General features: G+C 47.7%; 1 protein-coding gene across 1 annotated transcript; it reads left to right on the plus strand.

The window, feature by feature from the left end:
• Positions 1-321: 321 nt before the first annotated feature.
• Positions 322-3,052, plus strand: LOC147982941 (uncharacterized). The gene is made up of 3 exons (XM_087540591.1): positions 322-1,512; positions 1,633-1,786; positions 1,998-3,052. The coding sequence occupies exons 1-3, from the start codon at positions 322-324 to the stop codon at positions 3,050-3,052; spliced, it is 2,400 nt and encodes a 799-aa protein (XP_087396717.1).
• The last annotated feature ends 24,388 nt before the right edge of the window (positions 3,053-27,440 follow it).

The following is a 27,440-nucleotide window of genomic DNA, read 5'->3' on the forward strand; positions in this document are numbered from 1 at the left end:
GTTCAGACTCACTCCCCTAGCATTGTTTTTCTTTGTGAAACTCGACAGTCCAAGAATAAAATGAGTAGGTATCGTGCTCGCTTAGGTTTAAAGGGTTTTGATGCTTCTGATAGTGTTGGTCTTAGTGGAGGTCTTGCTTTGTATTGGCACGAGGCGTTGTGTGTGGATGTAAAAACAATAAATGAAAGATATATCGATGTGTATGTGACGAGTGTGGCGGGCGAGCCGCCCTGGAGGCTCACTTGCGTCTACGGCGAGCCCCGTACGGAGGACCGACATCGCATGTGGTCCATCCTTCGTGATCTGCACCGACAAGCCAACATGCCATGGGCAGTGGTTGGCGATTTCAACGAGGCCATGTGGGGCTTCGAACACTTTTCTGCTACACCAAGATCGGCAGGTCAGATGATCGACTTCCGTGATGTGCTTGAAGTATGTGGCTTGGGTGATCTTGGTTTTGCAGGGCTCCCGTATACATATGATAACCGGCGAGGTGGGCGGGCAAATGTCAAGGTACGCCTAGACCGGGCCGTGGCAAATAACTCTTGGAGGGATCTGTTTACACATGCAAAGGTGGAGCACTTGGTGGCTCCTAGTTCAGATCATCTACCTATCCTGCTCCGCTGTTCTAGGGAGGAGCCGAGACAGGAGCATGGGAGGAGGTGCCGCCAGTATGAGGTTATGTGGGAGAGGGATCCCACGCTACCGGAGGTAATTATGAACACTTGGACCGAATTGGGTTCGATGCTTAACCTTGGTGAAATTGCTTCTGGGTTGGGAAACTTGATGAAGAAGTTGCATGATTGGAGTAGGAAAAAGTTTGGTAATGTCATCAAGGAAATTAACAAGTCTCGCTCTCGCCTAGAGGAGTTTATGTCTATGAATGCAGATAGGAAGGAGATTAGAGAGGCAACAGACAAGATGAATGAACTCTTGTATCGTGAGGAGATGATGTGGATGCAAAGATCATGGGTTGCATGGCTGAAGGAAGGCGACAGGAACACACAGTTCTTCCATAGGAAAGCTGTTTGGCGCGCCCGAAAAAACCGCATTAAATCATTAATGGATGCTGCAGGTGTCATTCACAGGGATCATGAGGCTATGGCGGCTATGGTTACTTCATATTTTGCAGATCTCTTTTCAGCTGATAACTCATTATGTGCGGACCCTGTGATTGATCTCATTAATACTCGTGTTACTGACCACATGAATGATGCTCTCTGCGTAGATTTCTCGGACAAGGAAATTGCGGACGCCTTGTTCCATATTGGACCCTTGAAGGCTCCGGGACCAGACGGGTTTCCCGCTCGTTTCTTCCAGAGGAACTGGGCTGTGATGCGGGACCAAGTCATCGCAGGAGTTAAAGAGTTTTTCCGGACGGGACTAATGCCGAAAGGGGTGAATGACACTGCCATAGTTCTCATCCCCAAGGTTGATAACCCGGAGAAACTGACAGAGTTTCGGCCTATCAGTCTGTGCAATGTGATTTATAAGGTGGTCTCAAAATGTCTGGTAAATTGCTTGCGCCCTATCCTTGATGATATCATCTCCCCCGAACAGAGTGCATTTGTTCCTGGCCGGATGATCACAAATAATGCGTTAATTGCGTTTGAATGCATTCACTATATTCAGCAAGAGAAGGACCCTGATAAGAGTTTCTGTGCTTATAAGCTGGATTTGTCTAAAGCTTATGATAGGGTCGATTGGATCTTCTTGGAAGCGAATGATGCAAAAGATGGGTTTTGCTCGTCGTTGGGTGAACTGGATTATGGCATGCGTCACCTCGGTGAGATACACAGTTAAATTTAATGGAACCCTCTTGGATTCGTTCGCACCGTTGCGCGGGCTACGGCAAGGTGATCCCCTCTCCCCGTTTCTATTCCTGCTTGTGGCTGATGGTCTCTCCGCTTTGTTGAAGGATGGAGAGCGCAAAGGTGATTATACTCCGTTAAAAATCTGCCGCAGAGCTCCGGGTGTTTCTCATTTATTGTTTGCAGACGACACTTTGCTTTTCTTTAAGGCTAAAGAGGAGCAAGCTAGGAAAGTACAAGAGGTGCTAAATACGTATGAAAAAGCTACAGGCCAGTGCATCAACCCAGCCAAGTGTAGTGCTTTGTTTGGAGATTCATGTGCCATTGAGGACCAAGAGAAGGTGCGTGATGTCCTACATATTGAAACAGTAACTTTTGAGGAAAAGTACCTGGGGTTACCTACACCGGAAGGACGTATGTCTAAGGGAAAATTTCAGAATTTACAGTCTCGTCTGCTGAAGAGGATCGTTGCTTGGGGCGACACCCTCTCGCTTGCAGGGAAAGAAATAATGATAAAAGCCATTGCCCAAGCTATCCCCACATATATCATGGGAGTTTTCAAATTACCTATGTCTGTTTGTGATGACCTGAACAGAATGGTGAGGAACTTTTGGTGGGGCTCCGCTGAAGGCAAGAGGAAAACTCATTGGTTGGCATGGCCAAAAATCTTAGCTCATAAAATGAAGGGCGGCCTGGGCTTCAGAGATTTCCGTGTTTTTAACCAGGCTCTCCTTGCTCGCCAGGCGTGGCGGCTGCTTATCAAGCCTAACAGTTTATGTGCGCAGGTGCTGAAAGCTAGATACTACCCAGATGGACGCCTAGAGGACACAGTCTTCTCCGGAAATGCTTCTTCTACGTGGCAGGCCATACAATATGGACTAGAGCTACTAAAGAAGGGCATTGTGTGGCGGGTAGGGGATGGCCAGAACATCCGCATATGGCGGGATCGGTGGGTCCCCCGGGAGCCATCGCGCCAGCCTGTCTCCCAGCAGGGCACATGTCGGCTCCGGTGGGTGGCTGAGCTTCTTGGCCCAGACGGGACTTGGCGCATGGACCTACTCCGGCGCTACTTCCTTCCGGCAGACGTCGACGCGATCGCCAGCATCCGCACTTCATCCCGTGTCACCGACAACATCATCGCATGGGCTCCGGAGAAGAACGGTATCTTCACTGTTCGATCCGCCTATCGCTTTTCCATGGACGAGCGCGAGCGTCCATCGGCCACATGTTGGGTTTCGTAGTAATTTCAAAAAATTTCCTACGCACACGCAAGATCATGTGATGCATAGCAACGAGAGGGGGAGTATGATCTACATACCTAGTAGATCGACAACGGAAGCGTTTGGTTGATGTAGTCGTACGTCTTCACGATCTGACCGATCAAGCACCGAAACTACGCCACCTCCGAGTTCGAGCACACGTTCAGCTCGATGACGATCCCCGGACTCCGATCCAGCAAAGTGTCGGGGAAGAGTTCCGTCAGCACGACGGTGTGGTGACGATCTTGATGTACTACAGCAGCAGGGCTTCGCCTAAACTCTGCTACAGTATTATCGAGGACTATGGTGGCTGGGGGCGCCGCACACGGCTAAGGAATAGATCACGTGGATCAACTTGTGTGTTCTAGGGTGCCTCTGCCTCAGTATATAAAGGACCAAAGGGGGGAGGCTGGCCGGCCACATAGGGCGCGCCAGGAGAGTCCTACTCCCTCTGGGAGTAGGATTCCCCCCCCCCCAATCCTAGTTGGAATAGGACTTGTGGAGGGGGGAAAAGAGAGAGAGGGGCCGGCCCCCTTTCCTTGTCCAATTCGGACCAAGGGAGGGGAGGGGCGCGCGGCCCATGTAGGGCTGCCTCTTCTCTTTTCCACTAAGGCCCATCATGGCCCATTTAGCTCCTGGGGGGTTCCGGTAACCTCCCGGTACTCCGGTAAAATCCCGATTTCACCCGGAACACTTCCGATATCCAAACATAGGCTTCCAATATATCAATCTTTATGTCTCGACCATTTCGAGACTCCTCGTCATGTCCGTGATCACATCCGGGACTCCGAACAACCTTCGGTACATCAAAATGCATAAACTCATAATATAATTGTCATCGTAACCTTAAGCATGCGGACCCTACGGGTTCGAGAACAATGTAGACATGACCGAGACATGTCTCCAGTCAATAACCAATAGCGGGACCTGGATGCCCATATTGGCTCCTACATATTCTACGAAGATCTTTATCGGTCAGACCGCATAACAACATACGTCGTTCCCTTTGTCATCGGTATGTTACTTGCCCGAGATTCGATCGTCGGTATTCCAATACCTAGTTCAATCTCGTTGCTGGCAAGTCTCTTTACTCGTTCTGTAATACATCATCCCACAACTAACTCATTTAGTTGCAATGCTTGCAAGGCTTAAGTGATGTGCATTACCGAGAGGGCCCAGAGATACCTCTCCGACAATCGGAGTGACAAAACCTAATCTCGAAATACGCCAACCCAACATGTACCTTTGGAGACACCTGTAGTACTCCTTTATAATCACCCAGTTACGTTGTGATGTTTGGTAGTACCCAAAGTGTTCCTCCGGTAAACGGGAGTTGCATAATCTCATAGTTATAGGAACATGTATAAGTCATGAAGAAAGCAATAGCAACATACTAAACGATCGGGTGCTAAGCTAATGGAATGGGTCATGTCAATCAGATCATTCTTTTAATGATGTGATCCCGTTAATCAAATAACAACTCATTGTTCATGGTTAGGAAACATAACCATCTTTGATTAACGAGCTAGTCAAGTAGAGGCATACTAGTGACACTTTGTTTGTCTATGTATTCACACATGTATTATGTTTCCGGTTAATACAATTCTAGCATGAATAATAAACATTTATCATGATTATAAGGAAATAAATAATAACTTTATTATTGCCTCTAGGGCATATTTCCTTCAGTCTCCCACTTGCACTAGAGTCAATAATCTAGATTACACAGTAATGATTCTAACACCCATGGAACCTTGGTGCTGATCATGTTTTGCTCGTGGAAGAGGCTTAGTCAACGGGTCTGCAATATTCAGATCCGTATGTATCTTGCAAATCTCTATGTCTCCCACCTGGACTAGATCCCGGATGGAATTGAAGCGTCTCTTGATGTGCTTGGTTCTCTTGTGAAATCTGGATTCCTTTGCCAAGGCAATTGCACCAGTATTGTCACAAAAGATTTTAATTGGACCCGATGCACTAGGTATGACACCCAGATCGGATATGAACTCCTTTATCCAGACTCCTTCATTTGTTGCTTCCGAAGCAGTTATGTACTCCGCTTCACATGTAGATCCCGCTACAACGCTTTTATTTAGAACTGCACCAACTGACAGCTCCACCGTTTAATCACTACTAGGAAAAGGCCTACTAATGGCGCACCTAATTTGGCCATTAATGGCGCATTAGTGGTGCGCCATTAGTAGCACGCCATTAGTATATTTTACTAATGACGCACCAGTGGTGCGCCATTAGTATCTGGTATACTACTGGCGCACCCCAGATGCGCCATTAGTATATACAATAGTGCGCCATTAGTATGCCTCACAGGGGGCCATGTATACCCAGGTGCTTTGGCATACTAATGGCGCACGACAGCAAGATGCGCCATTAGTAACTTCGGCATACTAATGGCGCACTCTTTAATGATGCGCCATTAGTATCCTTTGGCATACTAATGGCGCACTATGATGTGATGCACCATTAGTATGAATATTAGGTTTTTTTATTTTTTTTATTTTCTGTTTTTTGCACAGGTTACAAAATGTATAATTGGACAAAATATAGACAGCACACATCAACAACAGATTCATCGAATACAATAGAATATTAGTCTCTGAATACAATTCATCATTTTAGTCTCCGAATACAAGTCATCATATTAGTCTCCGAATTGAAAAGACCGAACAAAGATAGAACATTATATTACAAGTCTCGAGACCGCGAGTTTGTCTTCACATTACAAGTCGATATCGATCATCTAAAATACCATCACATAGAAGAGAGCTGCGGTCATCACGATGAGCATCATCACGATGAAACTCGTCTTCATCCGGTTCCTCCAACGCTCCCTCCCCTCTCCTGCTAGATAGCGGGCGTATCTAGATTTGGCCTCGGCCCTAGTGGCGTACCCTTTGTAACTGTTACCGTTGAATCGGTGAACCTGTCTCCGACACTCCTCCCAGTCGTCGTAGACTCCGGGAACCTTACCCTTGTACACGACATACCACGGCATCGCTATGCAGTAGCCAAACGAAACGTTAGTACCAATTCACAGACAATACATAAGCAATATATAAGTATGCAACAGAACGATCGGAAGAGAAAAGCAAGACATTAATAGCATCGATTACATCTTAAGTTGAACGACTCTCGAAACCAAAGAGACATACTACAAGTTCATTAAAGTTTAATTACAACATGAGCCAATCGATGTTTCAGAACTAGACACAGCATCACTGCTTTCGACTCGACTCAAGGGACCGGAGCGTGGATGAAGCCGCCGTCTATCGTGGGAGTCATGAAAGAATGGGCGTTGTCAGCCTGCATTTGTAGGATTGTGTCGATGTCACTGTTGGACGGTTGATTTCTGAGGTAGAACTGCCCCGCGGTACGAAGGACATCTTGATGGATGATTTCCGCAAACTCCGACTGGATGCGAAAGAATTCTTGTCTGATGTCCGCGTCCTGGATTGCCGACACGCTCGCGGCCTAATCTTTGAGTCTACTCGGTAGCAGAAGTTGATGATGGTCCCGTACGATCGCCCGCATGTGATGGATGGCGTAGTAGGCACCCTTCTGACCGCCAGGCGGCTGCTTGACGCAGCAGAACGTCGTATTGTGGGAGAACACGTGCTTGCCGTACTTACGAATAGGCCTGGTGAAGGTGCCTCCAGATTTTACGTAGCCGGGGAGAACATCATCAAGAACCTTCTTGACATTTGTGTAGTCTACATTCGACTGACGGTCCGGGTCGAAATACGTGGCCATGGAATATTTGGGGCTTAGGAGGATGAGCGTGCAACATGTGTCACTGCAGAAAACACGGAATGTTAAAAGAAAAACGATCGAAATCTAAGAATTCATATGTTACGGGGCGGTTGAGGGGAGGACTTACTCGGGAAAGTAAGGCACGAGGAAGTTATCCTTATCTTGGTTTGCCAGAATGACGCCTTTGAGGTAAGAACTCGCGACTTGCCGGTCCCCAGCGCTGCCCAAGATCTTGGCATGCATGTAGAAGGGGTCGACTATCACGATGTCCGGGGTCTTGTCGCGAATGATCCGCATCTCCATACTCAGCAAAAATAGCCGAACGAAGGTGTAGTGCAGCGGATGAAGGTTCAACATAGCGTGGATGTCATCAAACCGCAGGACGATCGTACCCCCGATGGAGTTATCCACAAAGCCCTTGCCCTCTGGCACCTTGGCCGCGAAAACCGGGTATGCCACATCCTTCTCTCCGAGACGCCGCTTCTCCAAAGAAAGAACACTGTCATGCAGAATCCGCATAGCACCGGTTGCAGCATCGAGCATATTTCTCGGTAGCATCGGCCTACCCGCCACATGCACCCTCCTCGAGATATCCTCAGGTGAAGGTGGCCCGTCCTGAGCACGGATCATACTCGGTGCCGGCTGGCCCGCACCCTTGTTAGTCTTTCTTTTGCGTGCCTTCTTCTTCTCCTGTAATGGGACTGAGTTCTGCTCACAGACCGCCTTCTTGAGTGTGTTGGGGCTGATCATATTTCGCACCTCGCCTATCTGAGGCTCGGTGAAGTCGGCAGCTGGAGGCGTCTCCTGAGAGCTGAACTGCAGACGACGCCTGTTGCAACTTGGCTTCTCCGCGTTACCAGCTAGATCGCGCACGTCTTTTGTTGGGTTGGGTTCTTGAGAAGGAGGCCCCATGAAGTCGCCACCGTACCCATGATCGGCAAAGTACTGATCGACGTTGGCAAATGTATCGTCGTCGTCGTCGTTCTGATCCTGTGCCATATGCATGTTTGGATCCAGTGGCATAGGGATGTCCGGCACCGTTGCGGCGGTCTTGCCATGGGGCCGACTTGGCGCCGGCACGACTGGCGGTGTTGTCTTTGGGGTGGTGTCCCCCGCCCCCAAACGAATCTGGCTCTTCGGCCAAAGCAGGGGCCAGCTCAGGCAGGCGCTGAGGGTCATCACGTCATCATCGTCGGCCCCGACGGGTCGAATCGGAGGTAACAACTCGTCGCAGCCTGGCAGCACCCGAACCAGTTGAACCCTAAACAAGTTGGGTGGCATCTGGGTACCGTGGAACAAGGGGTTGCCCGGTTGAACGATTTTGCCCTTGGCGACATCGACCAACTCGTTGTTCACGAAGTGCAGGAGAGTGCACGGAACGTCGGCGGCGCCCTGCGAAAACATGTAGGGCGTCAGGGATGCCCAGTCAAAGGCAAGGAGATGAAGTCCTCGGCCGAGAGAGGCTTAATTAGTTACCGTGATGATGGCGTCGAGCTCGGCTAATGTCGAGGCACCGCCAACGGCGGGCGTGCAGTTGACGGAGGGGCCGCTTGCTGCAGAGGTGCCGGCCGACGTACACCCGGGTGCATTAAGCTCCCGTGCCGGCGTCGGAGACACCAATGCCGCCTCCGCCGGAGACACCAATGGCCCCGCCATCACGTTCTGCGAGTTGCTGGCCGTGAAGCTAGGAATCGGGGGCGGCCCCTGTTGGCCGCCCGCAATCCACGCACTAATCCCCTGGATCAAGGTAGGCACAATGGCGGTGATCGTCGCTCCGAGTTGTTGTTGCACTTGCTCTTGGACAATCTTCGGAATCCGCGCCACCTGTGCCCTGAGTTCTTGAACCTCGCGCGCCTGGCTTTCCGAGCTGGTCTTTTTCTCCTTTCGCCCACCAGTGTTATAGTATGACGACCATTTTGTCGACAAGCCTTTGCCGGCCACACGACCAGCTGACGTCGGCTTACTGAGCTTATCCTTGTTCTTCATTACATTCAACGCCCTATTTAGAGTGGTGTCCCAAGGGTTGCTCTTAGTCGACCCCGCGCTATTGCTTTCAGTCGCCTACGGAAGGAATGTGAACCATTTAGAAATTTGGCTTCATTAATTAGAATGCAACCATATGGAGCTAATTACGCGGGGGTGTATTCCTTACCAGAACAAGCTCAAGCGCCCTGGTCTTCGGATCCGTGGTAAGCTCCTTGTTTTCGGGTCCTTCTTGTACCGGGCCCTGACAAAGTTCCTGGTCTGCTTGTCACCGTATTTATCGAAGAGGGGCGGTAGGCCTTGCTCGGCACGGTCCGCCTCCTCCTTGTCCCATATAGGCTCCGCCACTCTGTAACCGCCGAGACCGAGTGTGTGTTCCCCTAAGTTCAGCTCCCGCATTTCTTTCCCCCACTTACTTGATTCGGAGCTTGCGGTGCTCGAGCAATTGATCTTGAAGTCGTTGTAGTCATCTTCGGTGATCGAAGGATTTTTCTCCTTGATCTTCTCATAACTCTCACCTTTCTCGATCATTCTCTTCACATTGCTTTTCCAAGTAGACAGGGCCGTGCTCATCTTCGTGAGGGCAGCATTGTTCACTTTATTCCCTTTGAGGCTTGTGTTTTCAAATTCAGCGGGGAACTTGTATCGTTCGTGCAGCTTCGTGAAGAGGAGGTTGCGCAAATTCCCTCGGTCAGGATGCCTGAGGTTCTCGGTGTTGATCGAGACGGTGCTCCGGAGAATGCACCCGAGCTGAAGCGAGTACCCCTTGACTATTCGTTCGGGCGCCGTTGGATTCCCGTTGGAGTCCACTTCAGTAACTTCCTCCTTGAGGGTGCGGAGCATGGTCGGGCGCCGGTCCTTCCGTTGCCTCTTCGGTTGGCTGCCATCTGTGCGTGCGCCGCCATCATCAGTGGTGGCATCCTCGGCGGCACCATCAGTGGTGGCATCAGTGGGGTCATCCTCGGCGGTACCATCAGTGGTCTCAGGATCGGTGGGGAAGGCGGCGTCCTCATACAAGTGAGGTTGTTCCTCCATCTCCTGGGACAGCTCCCAGAATTTCTTGCCGCCTGAACCCCCGGCCTCATCGTTGTTGGGCATGTTTCTCTATAAATAGGAACAAAGTTTGGTCAAAAAGTTGGTTATTGTCAAGGAACAAGATCATGGTCTCATCATTTAGGGTTTGTCGACACCGAGGCATCCTAAAAGCTAAGCTTTTATCATTGAGGGTTTTTCGACGCCGAGGCACCCTAAAAGCCTAAGCTTTCATCATTTCGGTTTTTATCGACACCAAGGCACCCTAAAAGCCATGCATTAGTCACAAGTACGCCGGGGCACTTGATCCTACTTAATTAACTACTAAGATACCTCGGCCCATGCATTAGTCACAAGTACCCCATATGTCCTATTTTTAGCAAAGTCATGCTAAAATTCACGGAAAATTTCAGCATGACCTTTGCTGAAAATAGGACATATGGAGTACCCGAATTTGCCGGAACGGAAGTTAATCGACATTCCAGCAAACTCAAGGGCCTCTCGGGTGGACAAGGCAAAAAAGGACACGATGGTCGGAGACATGACCTTTGCCTAACAGTTCTGAACTCCTGCCAAAACTTAACACAACATATATATACCAAGCATCTTGCCAGCTAGTAGACCAGCTAGTAGACCATCATTTGTCAGGCAAAATTGAGGCCAAACAGAAAACCAATGTGGTCATGGCACAAAGTCCATGACCCAGAACAGGAGACATACCAAGCACTAAATGAGGACAGAAACAGACATTTAGAACAATTAGTTATTAGCTAAAATGTCTTGCTTGAATGCATCACAATTTATTCACTACTCCAAGGAGTACTATTTCTCACAATCCCAAGGAGAATAACTGGCAACAGAAAACAAAACACTTATGGTAGTATGTTGATGTCCAGCCAATGCACCGAAGTTAAAGGCACCCATTTAACTACGAAACAGCATTTTTTTGGAGCAACACTCTTAACACTGGAGAATGAAAACTGAACTCAGTCATTACTCATTAATACAACTTTTTTGGTAGCAAAGTAGATTGACAGCTCTTGCATAAGAGAACAGGAAAGTAGTGATTGTATAATAAATCATATAACTTACAGGAGGGGTTATCCGATATTCTGGCTTTATAACAACTTGTATGCCCACTGCAGCGAAACAATGAATTACGTTAGTAACCATGAACTGTTCTCAATAACAGTACAGAAGGGCACAATATTGGGCAGTTTGTTAGTCTGGCATGGTAGCAACAGTAAAATATATACAAGCAGGCACTCCCTTCTCTGTATACCAATTCAAAGTCCAACCAATGTCTCACAATATTTTTCAATTTTCAGCATGACCCCCTTCTTCGCGAGGAAGCATGCTCTGACAAGCTAAGTTAAGTTACACATGTAATGGCCAAATTGGGGGAAATTACTAGCTAAACAAGTTTAAGCGCACACACATGCTAGCTACAAGAGAAATGATAGGGTTAAAAGACCAACAAACAAACTCGTGTAAAACTGCCTCAGTTTCAGGTCTAGATTGTTCAATTCCACTTTCCACTCACGAAACCACTCTTAGTTCGATCGAACGAAAGATCAATAGTGGCCAAAACTGAAGAAAAAACTGAATAAAAGCATGACTTGCATACAGAGCACATACCAAGCAGCGGCCTAAAATAGCAAGCATCAAATTAGTAGCAGTATCAAACTGGAAAAAGTACATCCATCGATTTCTAAGAATCGGTAGCATTACCAAATTATCAACTAGCACTAAGCAGCAAGCAACAAGCAGCAAAAGGGCACTGATTTAGTACCATTGACAGTTCACAGCAGCAAAAATCTGAGACGTACTAACACGAGCTATCAATCACAGTAGCAAAACAAATCCATTCGTCCATCTATTCAATATGCAACAGCAACATCCACCCATCCGGCTAACAAACAGAGGGGTGGGGAACAGGGAGATGAGAGGCACCTGTTCTTGAAGGAGATGTGGGCGGCTGGTCGAAGCAGGGGCGACGGGAGGGCCGGGGGCTTGTCGAAGCAGAGCAGCAACGACGGGGGGGGGGGGAGGGGGGGCCGGCGGGAGGCGGCCAGGCAGGGCCTAGCGCTGGCGATGCTGAGAGGAAGGGGCCGGCGATGCTGACCGGGCCGGCGAGGCAGGATCGCCCTGGCGGCGGCGCGGATCCTCCCTCGAAGGCTCGAACCCTAGCCGCTGTGGGAGGGAGGAGCGGGGTGGCAAAGGAGACGATTGTGGGGGCGTGGGGACTGCGGAGCGGGAGGAGGAGCCCGACAAGGTGGACGGGGCGGCGTCCGAGCCGCCGGCGACGAGGGGGAGGAAGGGGAGAGGGAGGCGGCGGGGGCGCGGTGGAGGGAGGGAGAGGGAACTGGCGAGGGGGAGAGGGAAGGGGGGATCGGGCGAAGGGGGAGAGGGAAGGGGGGATCGGGCACAATACTAATGGCGCACCACCCCTCGATGTGCCATAAGTACATCCATACTAATGGCGCACCTCACCGTGGTGCGCCATTAGTACTTTTTTTTTTCTTATAGCAATGGCACAATACTAATGGCGCACCACCCCTCGGTGCACCATAAGTACATCCATACTAATGGCGCACCTCACCGTGGTGCGCCATTAGTATTTTTTTATAAGACAGTAATAATTTTTTAAACTTGTTTAAATCATAATAGTAATATTTTTTTTATAAGACAGTAACAGTAATATTTTTTTATAAGACAATAATAATTTTTTAAAAAATATCATCAAACAGTAATGCCGGTGGAGCGGGGGAGGGTGCGCGGGGTGCGGGGGGTCGGCGGCGGCGGTTGAGTAGGGGAGGGGTGCGGGGGGTCGGCGGCGGTGGTTGAGTAGGGGAATCGAGGGTGCGGGGGGTCGGCGGCGGCGGCCGGTGGACCGGGGGGTGCTCGGCGGCGAGGGGGACCGGATCTGGCGAGGTGGGATAGCGATCGAGATGGAGGGGGATCGAGATCGAGTGTCCATGAAATTTAAAAATATTCATGATAGTTCAAAAAGTGCCCATGAAATACAATCGAGAAATGAAGGCTACGATTTAAATACAATCGATCTTAGCTAGCTATCTGTTCACAATCTTCTTGCCCTTCTTTTTCGCAAATGGAGTTCTTCTGTGGAACGGACGTCCTTTAGGTAGGGTGGTCCTGCTTCTTCTTGTGGTGTATGCTGCTACTTCATCATCGTCGTCATGTTCGATCCTCGGGTCGCCGTACTTGTCGAAGTCTTGCTCATTGGCTACTCCATCCATTCCGATGATCTTCCTTTTGCCTCTCATCACGACAACACGACTGGGCTTTGACGGGTCGGTAATGAAGAAGCATTGGTCCACTTGGGAAGCCAGTACCCATGGCTCATTTTTCGCGGTGACGTTTGCGCCCGCGGTCTTGGATTTGGCTTCGGGTATAACCATGGTGGTGAAATACCAGTCTTCTTTTAGGACGCTCTTGGCCCATCTGACACGGAACATCGGGACCTTCTCTCCAGCATAGCTCAGCTCCCGGATCTCCTCGATCCTTCCGTAGTATCTGTCCTTGTCGTTACCGGTGTAGGATTCCATCGTTACCCCGGAGTTCTGATAACCATCGCTCTTCATGTCCTTGGCCTCGGTGTAGAATGTGTAGCCGTTGATATCGTACGCCTCATAGGTCATCAGGTTGTGCTCGGCGCCCTGTGACAAGGCGAATATGAGTTGTTCTTCCACGGAAGAATCCTCATGTAAAGGGTACGACAGAAGCTTCTGCTTGAACCAACGCGTGAAACATGAGTTGTGCTCTTTGAGTATATCTCCGTCCGTCCTCTGTTGGCCTCGGTCATTGTACGTCTTGTTAATAAAGGTTTTGTGCTGTACCACCCAAGGATCGACCACGTCTATGTGTTGTAGCGCGACTAGGTTTGCTCTTTCAAAGTCGGCGAGTCGACCCTCGAAGTCGACATGCATTTCGCGACGACCCTCACGGTGACCCCATCCAGCGAGCCTGCCGAGGTGCCTGTTGACGGGCAGACCAACGGGGTTCTCGATGCCTAGATAATTCGTGCAGTAGGAGATGCACTCTTCGGTCAGAAAGCCCCTGGCTATGCTTCCCTCTGGACGTGACATGTTGCGAACGTATCCTTTGATGACACCATTCATCCTTTCGAACGGCATCATGCTGTGCAGGAACGTCGGCCCGAGTTGGATGATATCGTCCATGATATGGACCAGCAGATGCACCATAACGTCGAAGAATGCGGGTGGGAAGTACATCTCAAGCTCGCATAGTATCACCACGATCTCTTCCTGTAGCCTTCTGAGTTGCCTCACGCCAACAGACTTCCGAGAGATGACGTCGAAAAAGTTGCATAGGCCAAATAGGGTTTCACGGACGTGCGCGTCCATGATCCCACGGATTGCAACTGGAAGTATCTGCGTCATCAGCACGTGACAGTCGTGAGACTTCATCCCGCTGAACTTCAGCTTCGCTGGGTCTAGGTATCTGCTTATCTTCCCCGCGTAACCGTAAGAAAGTTTTACTCCTACGAGGCAGGTGAAAAACTGCTCGATCTCCTCCTGACTTAGAGTGAAGCACGCGGGAGGGTAGTCATTTCCGGTCTTCTTGGCCTTCTTGCCTTTGCGATGACTTTCCGTGTCCTGCTTCGCCTCATCATCATCATCATCATCATATATAGCGTGAAGCTCCTGCCTGATGCCCATTGATTTCAAGTCTGCCCTTGCTTTCGGCCCATCTTTGGTCCTCTCTGGCATGTTGAGCAGGGTACCAAGCAGACTCTCGCACACGTTCTTCGTGATATGCATGACATCAAGGCTGTGAGGCACACGGTGGATCTTCCAGTACGGCAAGTTCCAGAAAACAGACCTCGTTTTCCATACCTTCAGCAGCGGCTTTGGCGCCTTTCGCTTCTTTCCCGGCTCTGGCGCCTTTTGCTTCTTTCCCGGCAGTGGGCAGTCTTTCCAATTTTTCAACAGCTCGTCTATTTCCTCGCCGCTCCTCGTACGCGGGCATCCTCGGGGTTCGGTTTCACCATCGAACAGATCCTTGCGTTTTCTCCACGGGTCATCATCGAGAAGCCACCTTCGATGTCCCATGAACACGGTTTTCGAAGACCCGGGATCTCTATCTAGCTGGCGATACGTTGTGTCATCCATGCACCTGACGCATCCAGAAAATCCGTGGACCACCTGCCCCGCGACATATCCGTAACCGAGATAGTCGTGCACCGTCGTGAGCAGCGCGGCTCTCATAGGGAAATATTCTTTTTCTACGGCGTCCCACGTATTGGCTGGCGTTTTCCACAGCGTGTCAAGCTCCTCTTTCAGCAGCCCCAGATACAGATTGATGTCGTTCCCTGGTTGTTTCGGTCCTTCAATTAGCATACTCATGTGAATGTACTTCCTCTTCATGCACAACCAGGGGGGAAGGTTGTACATCCACACAAACACAGGCCAGGTGCTATGTGTGCTTCTCTGGCTGCCAAACGGATTGACTCCATCGGTGCTCGCGCCCAGCACGATGTTCCTTGGATCGTTCCCAAATTCTGGGTCTTCGAAGTTCAACGCTTGCCACTGGCTCGCATCCTTAGGGTGACTCAGCATCTTGTCTTTTTTATCTATCTCCGGATCATTTGCGTCATCTTCTCGCTTCTTCTCCTCCCTATCCGCGTGCCAACGCAGGAGCTTTGCTACCTTAGGGTCCGCGAAATACCGCTGCAGACGAGGAGTGATCGGAAAGTACCACACCACTTTTCGAGGAGCTTTCTTCCTCTTCTTGTATCGAGTGACGCCGCACACCGGACATATGGTAGACTCCGCGTGCTCGTCCCGATAAATGATGCAATTGTTCATGCACACATGGTATTTCACGTGCGGTAAATCCAGAGGACACACGATTTTCTTCGCCTCCTCCAAACTGGTCGGGCACTTGTTCCCCTCGGGAAGACGTTCGTGCCAGAATGACATGTTCTCGTCGAAGCATGCGTCGGTCATTTTGTGTTTTACCTTCATCTCCAGAGCCATGAGCGTTACTTTCAGGCGGGTATCCTCGGGCCTGCATCCTTCATACAATGGAGTAACCGCGTCTAACTCAAGTTGATCCATCTTGGCTTTCTCTCGGGTGGCAGCTCTTGCGTTATCCGTCTGCTTGAGAAGCAGCTCTTGAATATGAGGGTCCTGCACCCAGCCCATCGATGGTCCAGCGTCGTCTGCTCCGCCGGCATCATCATCTTCATGATCATGCCCGTCGTCTGCTCCGGCATCTTCCTCATCATCATGTCCTGCATCTTCTACATGATGACTGTGTACAGCATCACCGTCGTGATCATCTCCTGGGGATTCTTCGTCTTCTCGCCCGCCCGAGCCGCGGTGGTTGTCTTGCTGCCCTTCCTCATTTCTTGCCCGGCCCCCATGGACGACTTCGTAGTCATCTTCATCACCTTGCCACCGATAGCCATCCATGAAACCATGCAAGAGCAGGTGGTCCCGCACCTGCCCGGATTCCGGGTCCGCAATAAGGCTCTTCAGCTTGCATCTTCGACACGGACATCTTATCTCCGTCTCGTTCTTTTGAAGCATCTCGGCCTTCGCAGACCTCAAAAACCTATTCACGATGCCTTCGGTCATCATGCGGACCATGGTCGCCTGCGGGGTAGAGCAAAACGATATTTTAGAATCAAGAAAATATTTGGCATGACTTTCCCTAAAAATAGGACCAAAAAGAATGCTTAATGCCAAAATTCTCGCCGAAACGGAAATGAATCAACATTCCGGCAAAATATTGGCAAGTATCGAATTTCAAATACCGGTACACCTCCAAACACAAACACATATGCAACACCACAAACATATGCAACACCACGAACATACATAGATCTAGCTAGGCCATAAAAAGTGCATGTGCACATTGTTGTAGGGAGAATAACATAAATATAGCTTCCCCCCTTACTTACCTATCAAAATAAGGTAATTTAACCACTTAAATTGAATGAATCTATGGTGGAAATGAGGTGAAAAAGAGGAGGCACCCGAGACAAGGAGGAGGTGGAGAGAATGAAGTGGGGAGAAAGTGAGTGTGGGTAGGAGAGGCTGTCCAAAATATCTTGTTGCTGCCCACTTACTAATGGCGCACCAACTCTAAATGCGCCATTAGTAATCCAGGTTACTAATGGCGCACCTCCTGGTGGTGCGCCATTAGTAGTTTTGCAAAAAAAAAAACTAATGCCGCACTGTCCCACAGTGCGCCATTACTAGTTTAAACTAGTAATGGCGCACGGTGGAACAGTGCGCCATTAGTAGTTTTGCAAAAAAGGGAATAAAAAATATAATAAAAAAACAATATTAGTGGCGCACTTTCCGGCAGGTGCGCCATTACTAGTTACAACTAGTAATGGCGCACTGTGTCTGGATGCGCCATTAGTATGTTTGGACAGGCGCACTAGTTAAATTTTTTTTTGATACTAATGGCGCACCCGGGGCCAGGTGCGCCATTAGTAGTTTCAACTCTAATGGCGTATCAGAAGGTGGTGCGCCATTAGTATATACTAATGGTGCACCACTTGTCTGGTGCGCCATTAGTGTCAATCCCATCTATAGCCCTTTTTCTAGTAGTGAATGTAAACACGTATCCGGTTTGCGATTTAGAATCGTCCGGATCAGTGTCAAAGCTTGCATCAACGTAACCTTTTACGATGAGCTCTTTGTCACCTCCATATACGAGAAGCATATCCTTAGTCCTTTTCAGGTATTTCAGGATGTTCTTGACCGCTGTCTAGTGATCCACTCCTGGATTACTTTGGTACCTCCCTGCTAGACTTATAGCAAGGCACACATCAGGTCTGGTACACAGCATTGCATACATGATAGATCCTATGGCTGATGCATAGGGAACATCTTTCATATTCTCTCTATCTTCTGCAGTGGTCGGGCATTGAGTCTTACTCAACTTCACACCTTGTAACACAGGCAAGAACCCTTTCTTTGCTTGATCCATCTTGAACTTCTTCAAAATTTTGTCAAGGTATGTGGTTTGTGAAAGTCCAATTAAGCGTTTTGATCTATCTCTATAGATCTTAATGCCTAATATGTAAGCAGCTTCACCGAGGTCTTTCATTGAAAAACTTTTATTCAAGGATCCCTTTTGTTGGAAATATGCCCTAGAGGCAATAATAAATTCATTATTATTATATTTCCTTGTTCATGATAATCGTTTATTATCCATGCTATAATTGTATTGATAGGAAACTCAGATACATGTGTGGATACATAGACAACACCATGTCCCTAGTAAGCCTCTAGTTGACTAGCTCGTTGATCAATAGATGGTTACAGTTTCCTAACCATGGACATTGGATGTCGTTGATAACGGGATCACATCATTAGGAGAATGATGTGATGGACAAGACCCAATCCTAAGCCTAGCACAAAGATCGTGTAGTTCGTATGCTAAAGCTTTTCTAATGTCAAGTATCATTTCCTTAGACCATGAGATTGTGCAACTCCCGGATACCGTAGGAATGCTTTGGGTGTATCAAACGTCACAATGTAACTGGGTGACTATAAAGGTGCATTACAGGTATCTCTGAAAGTGTCTGTTGGGTTGGCACGAATCGAGACTGGGATTTGTCACTCCGTGTAAGCGGAGAGGTATCTCTGGGCCCACTCGGTAGGACATCATCATATGCGCAATGTGACCAAGGAGTTGATCACGGGATGATGTGTTACGGAACGAGTAAAGAGACTTGCCGGTAACGAGATTGAACTAGGTATTGGATACCGACGATCGAATCTCGGGCAAGTAACATACCGATAGACAAAGGGAATTGTATACGGGATTGATTGAGTCCTTGACATCGTGGTTCATCCGATGAGATCATCGTGGAACATGTGGGAGCCATCATGGGTATCCAGATCCTGCTGTTGGTTATTGACCGGAGAACGTCTCGGTCATGTCTGCATGTCTCCCGAACCCGTAGGGTCTACACACTTAAGGTTCGGTGACGCTAGGGTTGTAGAGATATTAGTATGCGGTAACCCGAATGTTGTTCGGAGTCCCGGATGAGATCCCGGACGTCACGAGGAGTTCCGGAATGGTCCGGAGGTAAAGAATTATATATAGGAAGTGCTATTTCGGCCATAGGGACAAGTTTCGGGGTCATCGGTATTGTACCGGGACCACCGGAAGGGTCCCGGGGGTCCACCGGGTGGGGCCACCTGCCCTGGGGGGCCACATGGGCTGTAGGGGTTGTGCCTTGGCCTATATGGGCCAAGGGCACCAGCCCCAAGAGGCCCATGCGCCAAGAGATGGGAAAAAGGGGAGAGTCCTATAAGGGGAAGGCACCTCCGAGGTGCCTTGGGGGAGGATGGACTCCTCCCCACCCTTGGCCGCACCCTTCCTTGGAGGAAGGGGCAAGGGCTGCGCCTCCCCCTCTCCCTTGGCCCTATATATAGTGGGGAAAAGGAGGAGCAAACCAATCTAAGGCCTGGCGCCTCCCTCTCCCTCCCGTGACACATCTACCTCCTCCCGCAGCGCTTAGTGAAGCCCTGTTGGAATCCCGCTACTTCCACCACGCCGTCGTGCTGCTGGATCTCCATCAACCTCTCCCTCCTCCTTGCTGGATCAAGGCATGGGAGACGTCTCCCTTCCGTACGTGTGTTGAACGCGGAGGTGCCGTCCGTTCGGCACTAGGATCATCGGTGATTTGAATCACGACGAGTACGACTCCATCAACCCCGTTCACTTGAACGCTTCCGCTTAGCGATCTACAAGGGTATGTAGATGCACTCTCCTTCCCTTTGTTGCTAGTCTCTCCATAGATTGATCTTGGTGATGCGTAGAAAATTTTGAATTTCTGCTACGTTCCCCAACAGTGGCATCATGAGCTAGGTCTATGCGTAGTTTCTATGCACGAGTAGAACACAAAGTAGTTGTGGGCGTTGATTTTGTTCAATATGCTTGCCGTTACTAGTCTTATCTTGATTCGGCGGCATCGTGGGATGAAGCGGCCCGGACCAACCTTACACGTACTCTTACGTGAGACCGGTTCCACCGACAAACATGCACTAGTTGCATAAGGTGGCTCGCGGGTGTCTGTCTCTCCTACTTTAGTCGGATCGGATTCGATGAAAAGGGTCCTTATGAAGGGTAAATAGCAATTGGCATATCACGTTGTGGTTTTGCGTAGGTAAGAAACGTTCTTGCTAGAAACCCATAGCAGCCACGTAAAACATGCAAACAACAATTAGAGGACGTCTAACTTGTTTTTGCAGGGTATGCTATGTGATGTGATATGGCCAAAAGGATGTGATGAATGATATATGTGATGTATGAGATTGATCATGTTCTTGTCAAAGGAATCACAACTTACATGTCGATGAGTATGCCGGTGACAAGATGATCATGGAGCCCCAAGATGAAGATCAAAGGAGCTATATGATATTGGCCATATCATGTCACTATTTGATTGCATGTGATGTTTATCATGTTTATACATCTTATTTGCTTAGAACGACGGTAGTAAATAAGATGATCCCTCATTAAAATTTCAAGAAGTGTTCTCCCCTAACTGTGCACCGTTGCTACAGTTCGTCGCTTCGAAGCATCACGTGTTAATCGGGTGTGATAGATCCTTTCGTTCACATACAACGGGTGTAAGCAAGATTTACACATGCAAAAACACTTAGGGTTAACTTGACGAGCCTAAGCATGTGAAGACATGGCCTCGGAACACAGAGACCGAAAGGTCGAACACGAGTCGTATGGAAGATACGATCAACATGAAGATGTTCACCGACGTTGACTAGTCCGTCTCACGTGTTAATCGGACATGGCCTAGTCGACTCGGATCGTGTGATACTTAGATGACTAGAGGGATGTCTAATCTAAGTGGGAGTTCATAAGATGAACTTAATTATCCTGAACATAGTCAAAAGGATTTTGCAAATTATGTCGTAGCTCACGCTATAGTTCTACTGTTTAGTTATGTTCCTAGAGAAAATTTAGTTGAAAGTTGATAGTAGCAATTATGCGGACTAGGTCCGTAAACTGAGGATTGTCCTCATTGCTTCTTAGAAGGCTTATGTCCTTAATGCACCACTCAGTGTGCTGAACCTCGAACGTTGTCTGTGGATGTTGTGAACATCTGACATACACGTTTTGATAACTACATGATAGTTCAGTTAAACGGTTTAGAGTTGAGGCACCAAAGACGTTTTGAAACGTCACGAAACATATGAGATGTTTTGAGGGCTGAAATTGGAATTTCAGGCTCGTGCCCACGTCAAGAGGTATAAGACCTCCGACGATTTTCTTAACCTGCAAACTAAGGAGAAAAGCTCAATTGTTGAGCTTGTGCTCAGATTGTCTGAGTACAACAATCATTTGAATCAAGTGGGAGTTGATCTTCCAGATGAGATAGTGATGGTTCTCCGAAGTCATTACCACCAAGCTGCTAGAGCTTCGTGATGAACTATAATATATCGAGGACATATATGATGATCCTTGAGATATTCGCGATGTTTGACACCGCAAAAGTAGAAATCAAGAAGGAGCATCAATTGTTGATGGTTGGTGAAACCACTAGTTTCAAGAAGGGCAAGGGCAAGAAGGGATACTGCATGAAACGGCAAATCAGCTGCTGCTCTAGTGAAGAAACCCAAGGTTGAACCCAAACCCGAGACTGAGTGCTTCTGTAATAAGGGGAACAGCCACTAGAGCAGAATTACCCTAGATACTTGGTAGATAAGAAGGCTGGCAAGGTCAATAGAAGTATATTGGATGTATTATGTTAATGTGTACTTTACTAGTACTCCTAGTAGCACCAGGGTATTAGATACCGGTTCGGTTGCTAAGTGTTAGTAACTCGAAATAAAAGCTACGGAATAAACGGAGACTAGCTAAAGGTGAGCTGACGATATGTGTTGGAAGTGTTTCCAGGGTTGATATGATCAAGCATCGCACGCTCCCTCTACCATCGAGATTGGTATTAAAACCTAAATAATTGTTATTTGGTGTTTGCGTTGAGCATGGACATGATTGGATTATGTCTATCGCAATACGGTTATTCATTTAAAGAGAATAATGGTTACTCTGTTTATTTGAATAATACCTTCAATGGTCTTACACCTAAAATGAATGGTTTGTTGAATCTCGATCGTAGTGATATACATGTTCATGCCAAAAGATAGTAATGATAGTACCACCTACTTGTGGCACTGCCATGTAAGTCATATCGGTATAAAACGCATGAAGAAGCTCCATGTTGATGGATCTTTGGGCTCACTCATTTTTGAAAAGTTTGAGACATGCGAACCATGTCTATTGGTGTATATGCATGAAGAAACTCCATGCAAATGGACCGTTTGAACTCGCTTGATTTTGAATCACTTGAGACATGCAAATCATACCACATGGGCAAGATGACTGAAAGCCTCGGTTTCAGTAAAGTGGAACTAGAAAGCAAATTGTTGGAAGTAATACATTTTGATGTGTGTAGTCCAATGAGTGCTGAGGCATGTAGTGGATATCGTTATGTTCTTACTTCACAGATGACTTGAGTAGACGTTGAGTATATTTACTTGATGAATCACGAGTCTGAATTATTGAAAGGTTCAAGTAATTTCGGTGTGAAGTTGAAAGATCGTCGTGACAAGAGGATAAAAGATCTATGATATGATCATAGAGATGAGTATCTGAATTGCGAGTTTGGCACGGAATTAAGACATTGTGGAAATTGTTTCACAACTAATACAGCCTGGAACACCATAGTGTGATGGTGTGTCCGAACATCATAACTGCACCCTATTGGATATGATGCATACCATGATGTCTCTTATCGAATTACCACAATAATTTATGGGTTAGGCATTAGAGACAACCACATTCACTTTAAATAGGGCACCACGTAATTCCGATGATATGACACCGTATGAACTATGGTTTAGAGAAACCTAAGCTATCATTTCTTAAAAGTTTGGGGCTGCGACGCTTATGTGAAAAAGTTTCAGGTAGATAAGCTCGAACCCAAAGCGGATAAATGCATCTTCATAGGACAACCCAAAACAGTTGGGTATACCTCCTGTCTCAGATCCTAAAGCAATAAGGGATTGTTTCTAGAATCGGGTCCTTTCTCGAGGAAAAGTTTCTCTCGAAAGAATTGAGTGGGAGGATGGTGGAGACTTGATGAGGTTATTGAACCGTCACTTCAACTAGTGTATAGCGGGGCACAAAGAAGTTGTTCCTATGGCACCTACACCAATTGAAGTGGAAGCTTATGATAGTGATCATGAAACTTCAGATCAAGTCACTACCAAACCTCGTAGGATGACAAGGGTGCGTACTACTTCAGAGTGGTACGTAATCCTGTCTTGGAAGTCATGTTGCTAGATAACAATGAACCTACGAGCTATGGAGAAGCGATGGTGGGCCTGGATTCCGATAAATGGCTCGAGGCCATATAATCCGAGAGAGGATCCATGTATGAAAACAAAGTGTAGACTTTGGCAGAACGGCTCGATGGTCGTAAGGCTATTGAGTGTAGATGGATTTTAAAAGGAAGACGGACAATGATGGTAAAATGTCACCATTAAGAAAGCTCGACTTGTCGTTAAGATGTTTTCCGACAAGTTCAAGGAGTTGACTACGATGAGACTTTCTCACTCATAGCGATGCTAAGAGTCTGTTGGAATTATATTAGCGATTACTGCATTATTTATGAAATCTTGCAGATAGGATGTCAAAACATTGTTTCCTCGACGATTTTCTTGAGGAAAGGTTGTATGTGATACAACCGGAAGGTTTTGTCAATCCTGAAAGATGCTAATAAGTATGCAAAGCTCCAGCAATCCTTCTGAGGACTGGAGTAAGCATCTCGGAGTTGGAATGTACGCTTTGATGAGATGATCAAATATTTTGGGTTTATATAAAGTTTATGAGAAACTTGTATTTCCAAAGAAGTGAGTGGGAGCACTATAGAATTTCTGATGAGTATATGTTGTTGACACATTGTTGATCAGAAATGATGTAGAATTTCTGGAAAGCATATAGGGTTATTTGGAAAGTGTTTTTCAATGGAAAGCCTGGATTAAGCTACTTGAACATTGAGCATCAAGATCTATAAGGATAGATCAAAACGCATAATGGTACTTTCAAATGAGCACATGCCTTGACATGATCTTGAAGGTGTTCAAGATGGATCAGTCAAAGAAGGAGTTCTTGCCTGAGTTGTAAGGTATGAAGTTAAGACTTAAAGCTCGACCACGGCAGAATAGAGAGAAAGGACGAAGGTCGTCCCCTATGCTTAAGACATAGGCTCTACAGTATGCTATGCTGTGTACCGCACCTGAAGTGTGCCTTGCCATGAGTTAGTCAAGGGGTACAAGAGTGATCCATGAATGGATCACAGGACAGCGGTCAAAGTTATCCTTAGTAACTAGTGGACTAAGGAATTTTCTCGATTATGGAGGTGGTAAAAGAGTTCGTCGTAAAGGGTTACGTCGATGCAAGCTTAACACCTATCCGGATAGCTCTGAGTGAGATACCGGATACATATAATGGAGCAACAATTTAGAATAGCTCCAAGTAGAACAGTTATTTGGATTAGCTCCAAATAGAACGTGGTAGCTACATCTAGGAGATGACATAGAGATTTGTAAAGCACACACGGATCTGAAAGGTTCAGACCCGTTGACTAAAACCTCTCTCACAAGCAACATGATCAAACCCAGAACTCATTGAGTGCTAATCACATAGTGATCTGGACTAGATTACTGACTCTAGTAAACTCTTGGGTGGTAGTCACATGGCGATGTGACCTGTGAATGTTAATCACATGGCGATGTGAACTAGATTATTGACTCTAGTGCAAGTGGGAGACTATTGGAAATATGCCCTAGAGGCAATAATAAATTGATTATTATTATATTTCCTTGTTCATGACAATCGTTTATTATCCATGCTATAATTGTATTGATAGGAAACTCAGATACATGTGTGGATACATAGACAACACCATGTCCCTAGTAAGCCTCTAGTTGACTAGCTCGTTGATCAATAGATGGTTACGGTTTCCTAACCATGGACATTGGATGTCGTTGATAACGGGATCACATCATTAGGAGAATGATGTGATGGACAAGACCCAATCCTAAGCCTAGCACAAAGATCGTGTAGTTCGTATGCTAAAGCTTTTCTAATGTCAAGTATCATTTCCTTAGACCATGAGATTGTGCAACTCCCGGATACCGTAGGAATGCTTTGGGTGTATCAAACGTCACAACGTAACTGGGTGACTATAAAGGTGCATTACAGGTATCTCTGAAAGTGTCTGTTGGGTTGGCACGAATCGAGACTGGGATTTGTCACTCCGTGTAAGCGGAGAGGTATCTCTGGGCCCACTCGGTAGGACATCATCATATGCGCAATGTGACCAAGGAGTTGATCACGGGATGATGTGTTACGGAACGAGTAAAGAGACTTGCCGGTAACGAGATTGAACTAGGTATTGGATACCGACGATCGAATCTCGGGCAAGTAACATACCGATAGACAAAGGGAATTGTATACGGGATTGATTGAGTCCTTGACATCGTGGTTCATCCGATGAGATCATCGTGGAACATGTGGGAGCCATCATGGGTATCCAGATCCCGCTGTTGGTTATTGACCGGAGAACGTCTCGGTCATGTCTGCATGTCTCCCGAACCCGTAGGGTCTACACACTTAAGGTTCGGTGACGCTAGGGTTGTAGAGATATTAGTATGCGGTAACCCGAATGTTGTTCGGAGTCCCGGATGAGATCCCGGATGTCACGAGGAGTTCCAGAATGGTCCGGAGGTAAAGAATTATATATAGGAAGTGCTATTTCGGCCATCGGGACAAGTTTCGGGGTCATCGGTATTGTACCGGGACCACCGGAAGGGTCCCGGGGGTCCACCGGGTGGGGCCACCTGCCCCGGGGGGCCACATGGGCTGTAGGGGTTGTGCCTTGGCCTATATGGGCCAAGGGCACCAGCCCCAAGAGGCCCATGCGCCAAGAGATGGGAAAAAGGGGAGAGTCCTATAAGGGGAAGACACCTCCGAGGTGCCTTGGGGAGGATGGACTCCTCCCCACCCTTGGCCGCACCCTTCCTTGGAGGAAGGGGCAAGGGCTGCGCCTCCCCCTCTCCCTTGGCCCTATATATAGTGGGGAAAAGGAGGAGCAAACCAATCTAAGGCCTGGCGCCTCCCTCTCCCTCCCGTGACACATCTACCTCCTCCCGCAGCGCTTAGTGAAGCCCTGTTGGAATCCCGCTACTTCCACCACGCCGTCGTGCTGCTGGATCTCCATCAACCTCTCCCTCCTCCTTGCTGGATCAAGGCATGGGAGACGTCTCCCTTCCGTACGTGTGTTGAACGCGGAGGTGCCGTCCGTTCGGCACTAGGATCATCGGTGATTTGAATCACGACGAGTACGACTCCATCAACCCCGTTCACTTGAACGCTTCCGCTTAGCGATCTACAAGGGTATGTAGATGCACTCTCCTTCCCTTCATTGCTAGTCTCTCCATAGATTGATCTTGGTGATGCGTAGAAAATTTTGAATTTCTGCTACGTTCCCCAACACCTTTATGCTATCTAGAAATTCTACGTCATTTCCAATTAGTAATATGTCATCCACATATAATATCAGAAATGCTACAGAGCTCCCACTCACTTTCTTGTAAATACAGGCTTCTCCAAAAGTCTGTATAAAACCAAATGCTTTGATCACACTATCAAAACATTTATTCCAACTCCGAGAGGCTTGCACCAGTCCATAAATGGATCGCTGGAGCTTGCACACTTTGTTAGCTCCCTTTGGATCGACAAAACCTTCTGGTTGCATCATATACAACTCTTCTTCCAGAAATCCATTCAGGAATGCAGTTTTGACATCCATCTGCCAAATTTCATAATCATAAAATGCGGCAATTGCTAACATGATTCGGACAGACTTAAGCATCGCTACGGGTGAGAAGGTCTCATCGTAGTCAATCCCTTGAACTTGCCGAAAACCTTTTGCGACAAGTCGAGCTTTGTAGACAGTAATATTATCGTCAGCGTCAGTCTTCTTCTTGAAGATCCATTTATTCTCAATTTCTTGCCAATCATCGGGCAAGTCAACCAAAGTCCATACTTTGTTCTCATACATGGATCCCATCTCAGATTTCATGGCTTCAAGCCACTTTGCGGAATCTGGGCTCACCATTGCTTCTTCATAGTTTGTAGGTTCATCATGATCTAGTAGCATGACTTCCAGAACAGGATTACCGTACCACTCTGGTGCGGATCTTACTCTGGTTGATCTATGAGGTTCAGTAGTATCTTGTTCTGAAGTTTCATGATCATTATCATTAGCTTCCTCACTAATCGGTGTAGGTGTCGCAGAAACAGGTTTTTGTGATGTACTACTTTCCAATAAGGGAGCAGGTACAGTTACCTCGTCAAGTTCTACTTTCCTCCCACTCACTTCTTTCGAGAGAAACTCCTTCTCCAGAAAGTTTCCGAATTTAGCAACAAAAGTCTTGCCTTCGGATCTATGATAGAAGGTGTATCCAATAGTTTCCTTTGG

This window comes from Triticum urartu, chromosome 2A (assembly GCF_056163025.1).
Source record: "Triticum urartu cultivar PI428250 chromosome 2A, HENAU_Tu73, whole genome shotgun sequence".
NCBI classification, from domain to species: domain Eukaryota; kingdom Viridiplantae; phylum Streptophyta; class Magnoliopsida; order Poales; family Poaceae; genus Triticum; species Triticum urartu.

What these genes read in the sequence shown, in the direction of transcription:
- LOC147982941 (XM_087540591.1), top strand. Translation starts at nt 322, where the DNA reads ATGCCATGGGCAGTGGTTGGCGATTTCAACGAGGCCATGTGGGGCTTC. An exon ending in AGGTGGTCTCAAAATGTCTG is followed by an intron (nt 1,513 to 1,632) that starts GTAAATTGCTTG and finishes CACTATATTCAG; the next exon opens with CAAGAGAAGGACCCTGATAA. An exon ending in TTATGGCATGCGTCACCTCG is followed by an intron (nt 1,787 to 1,997) that starts GTGAGATACACA and finishes TATTGTTTGCAG; the next exon opens with ACGACACTTTGCTTTTCTTT.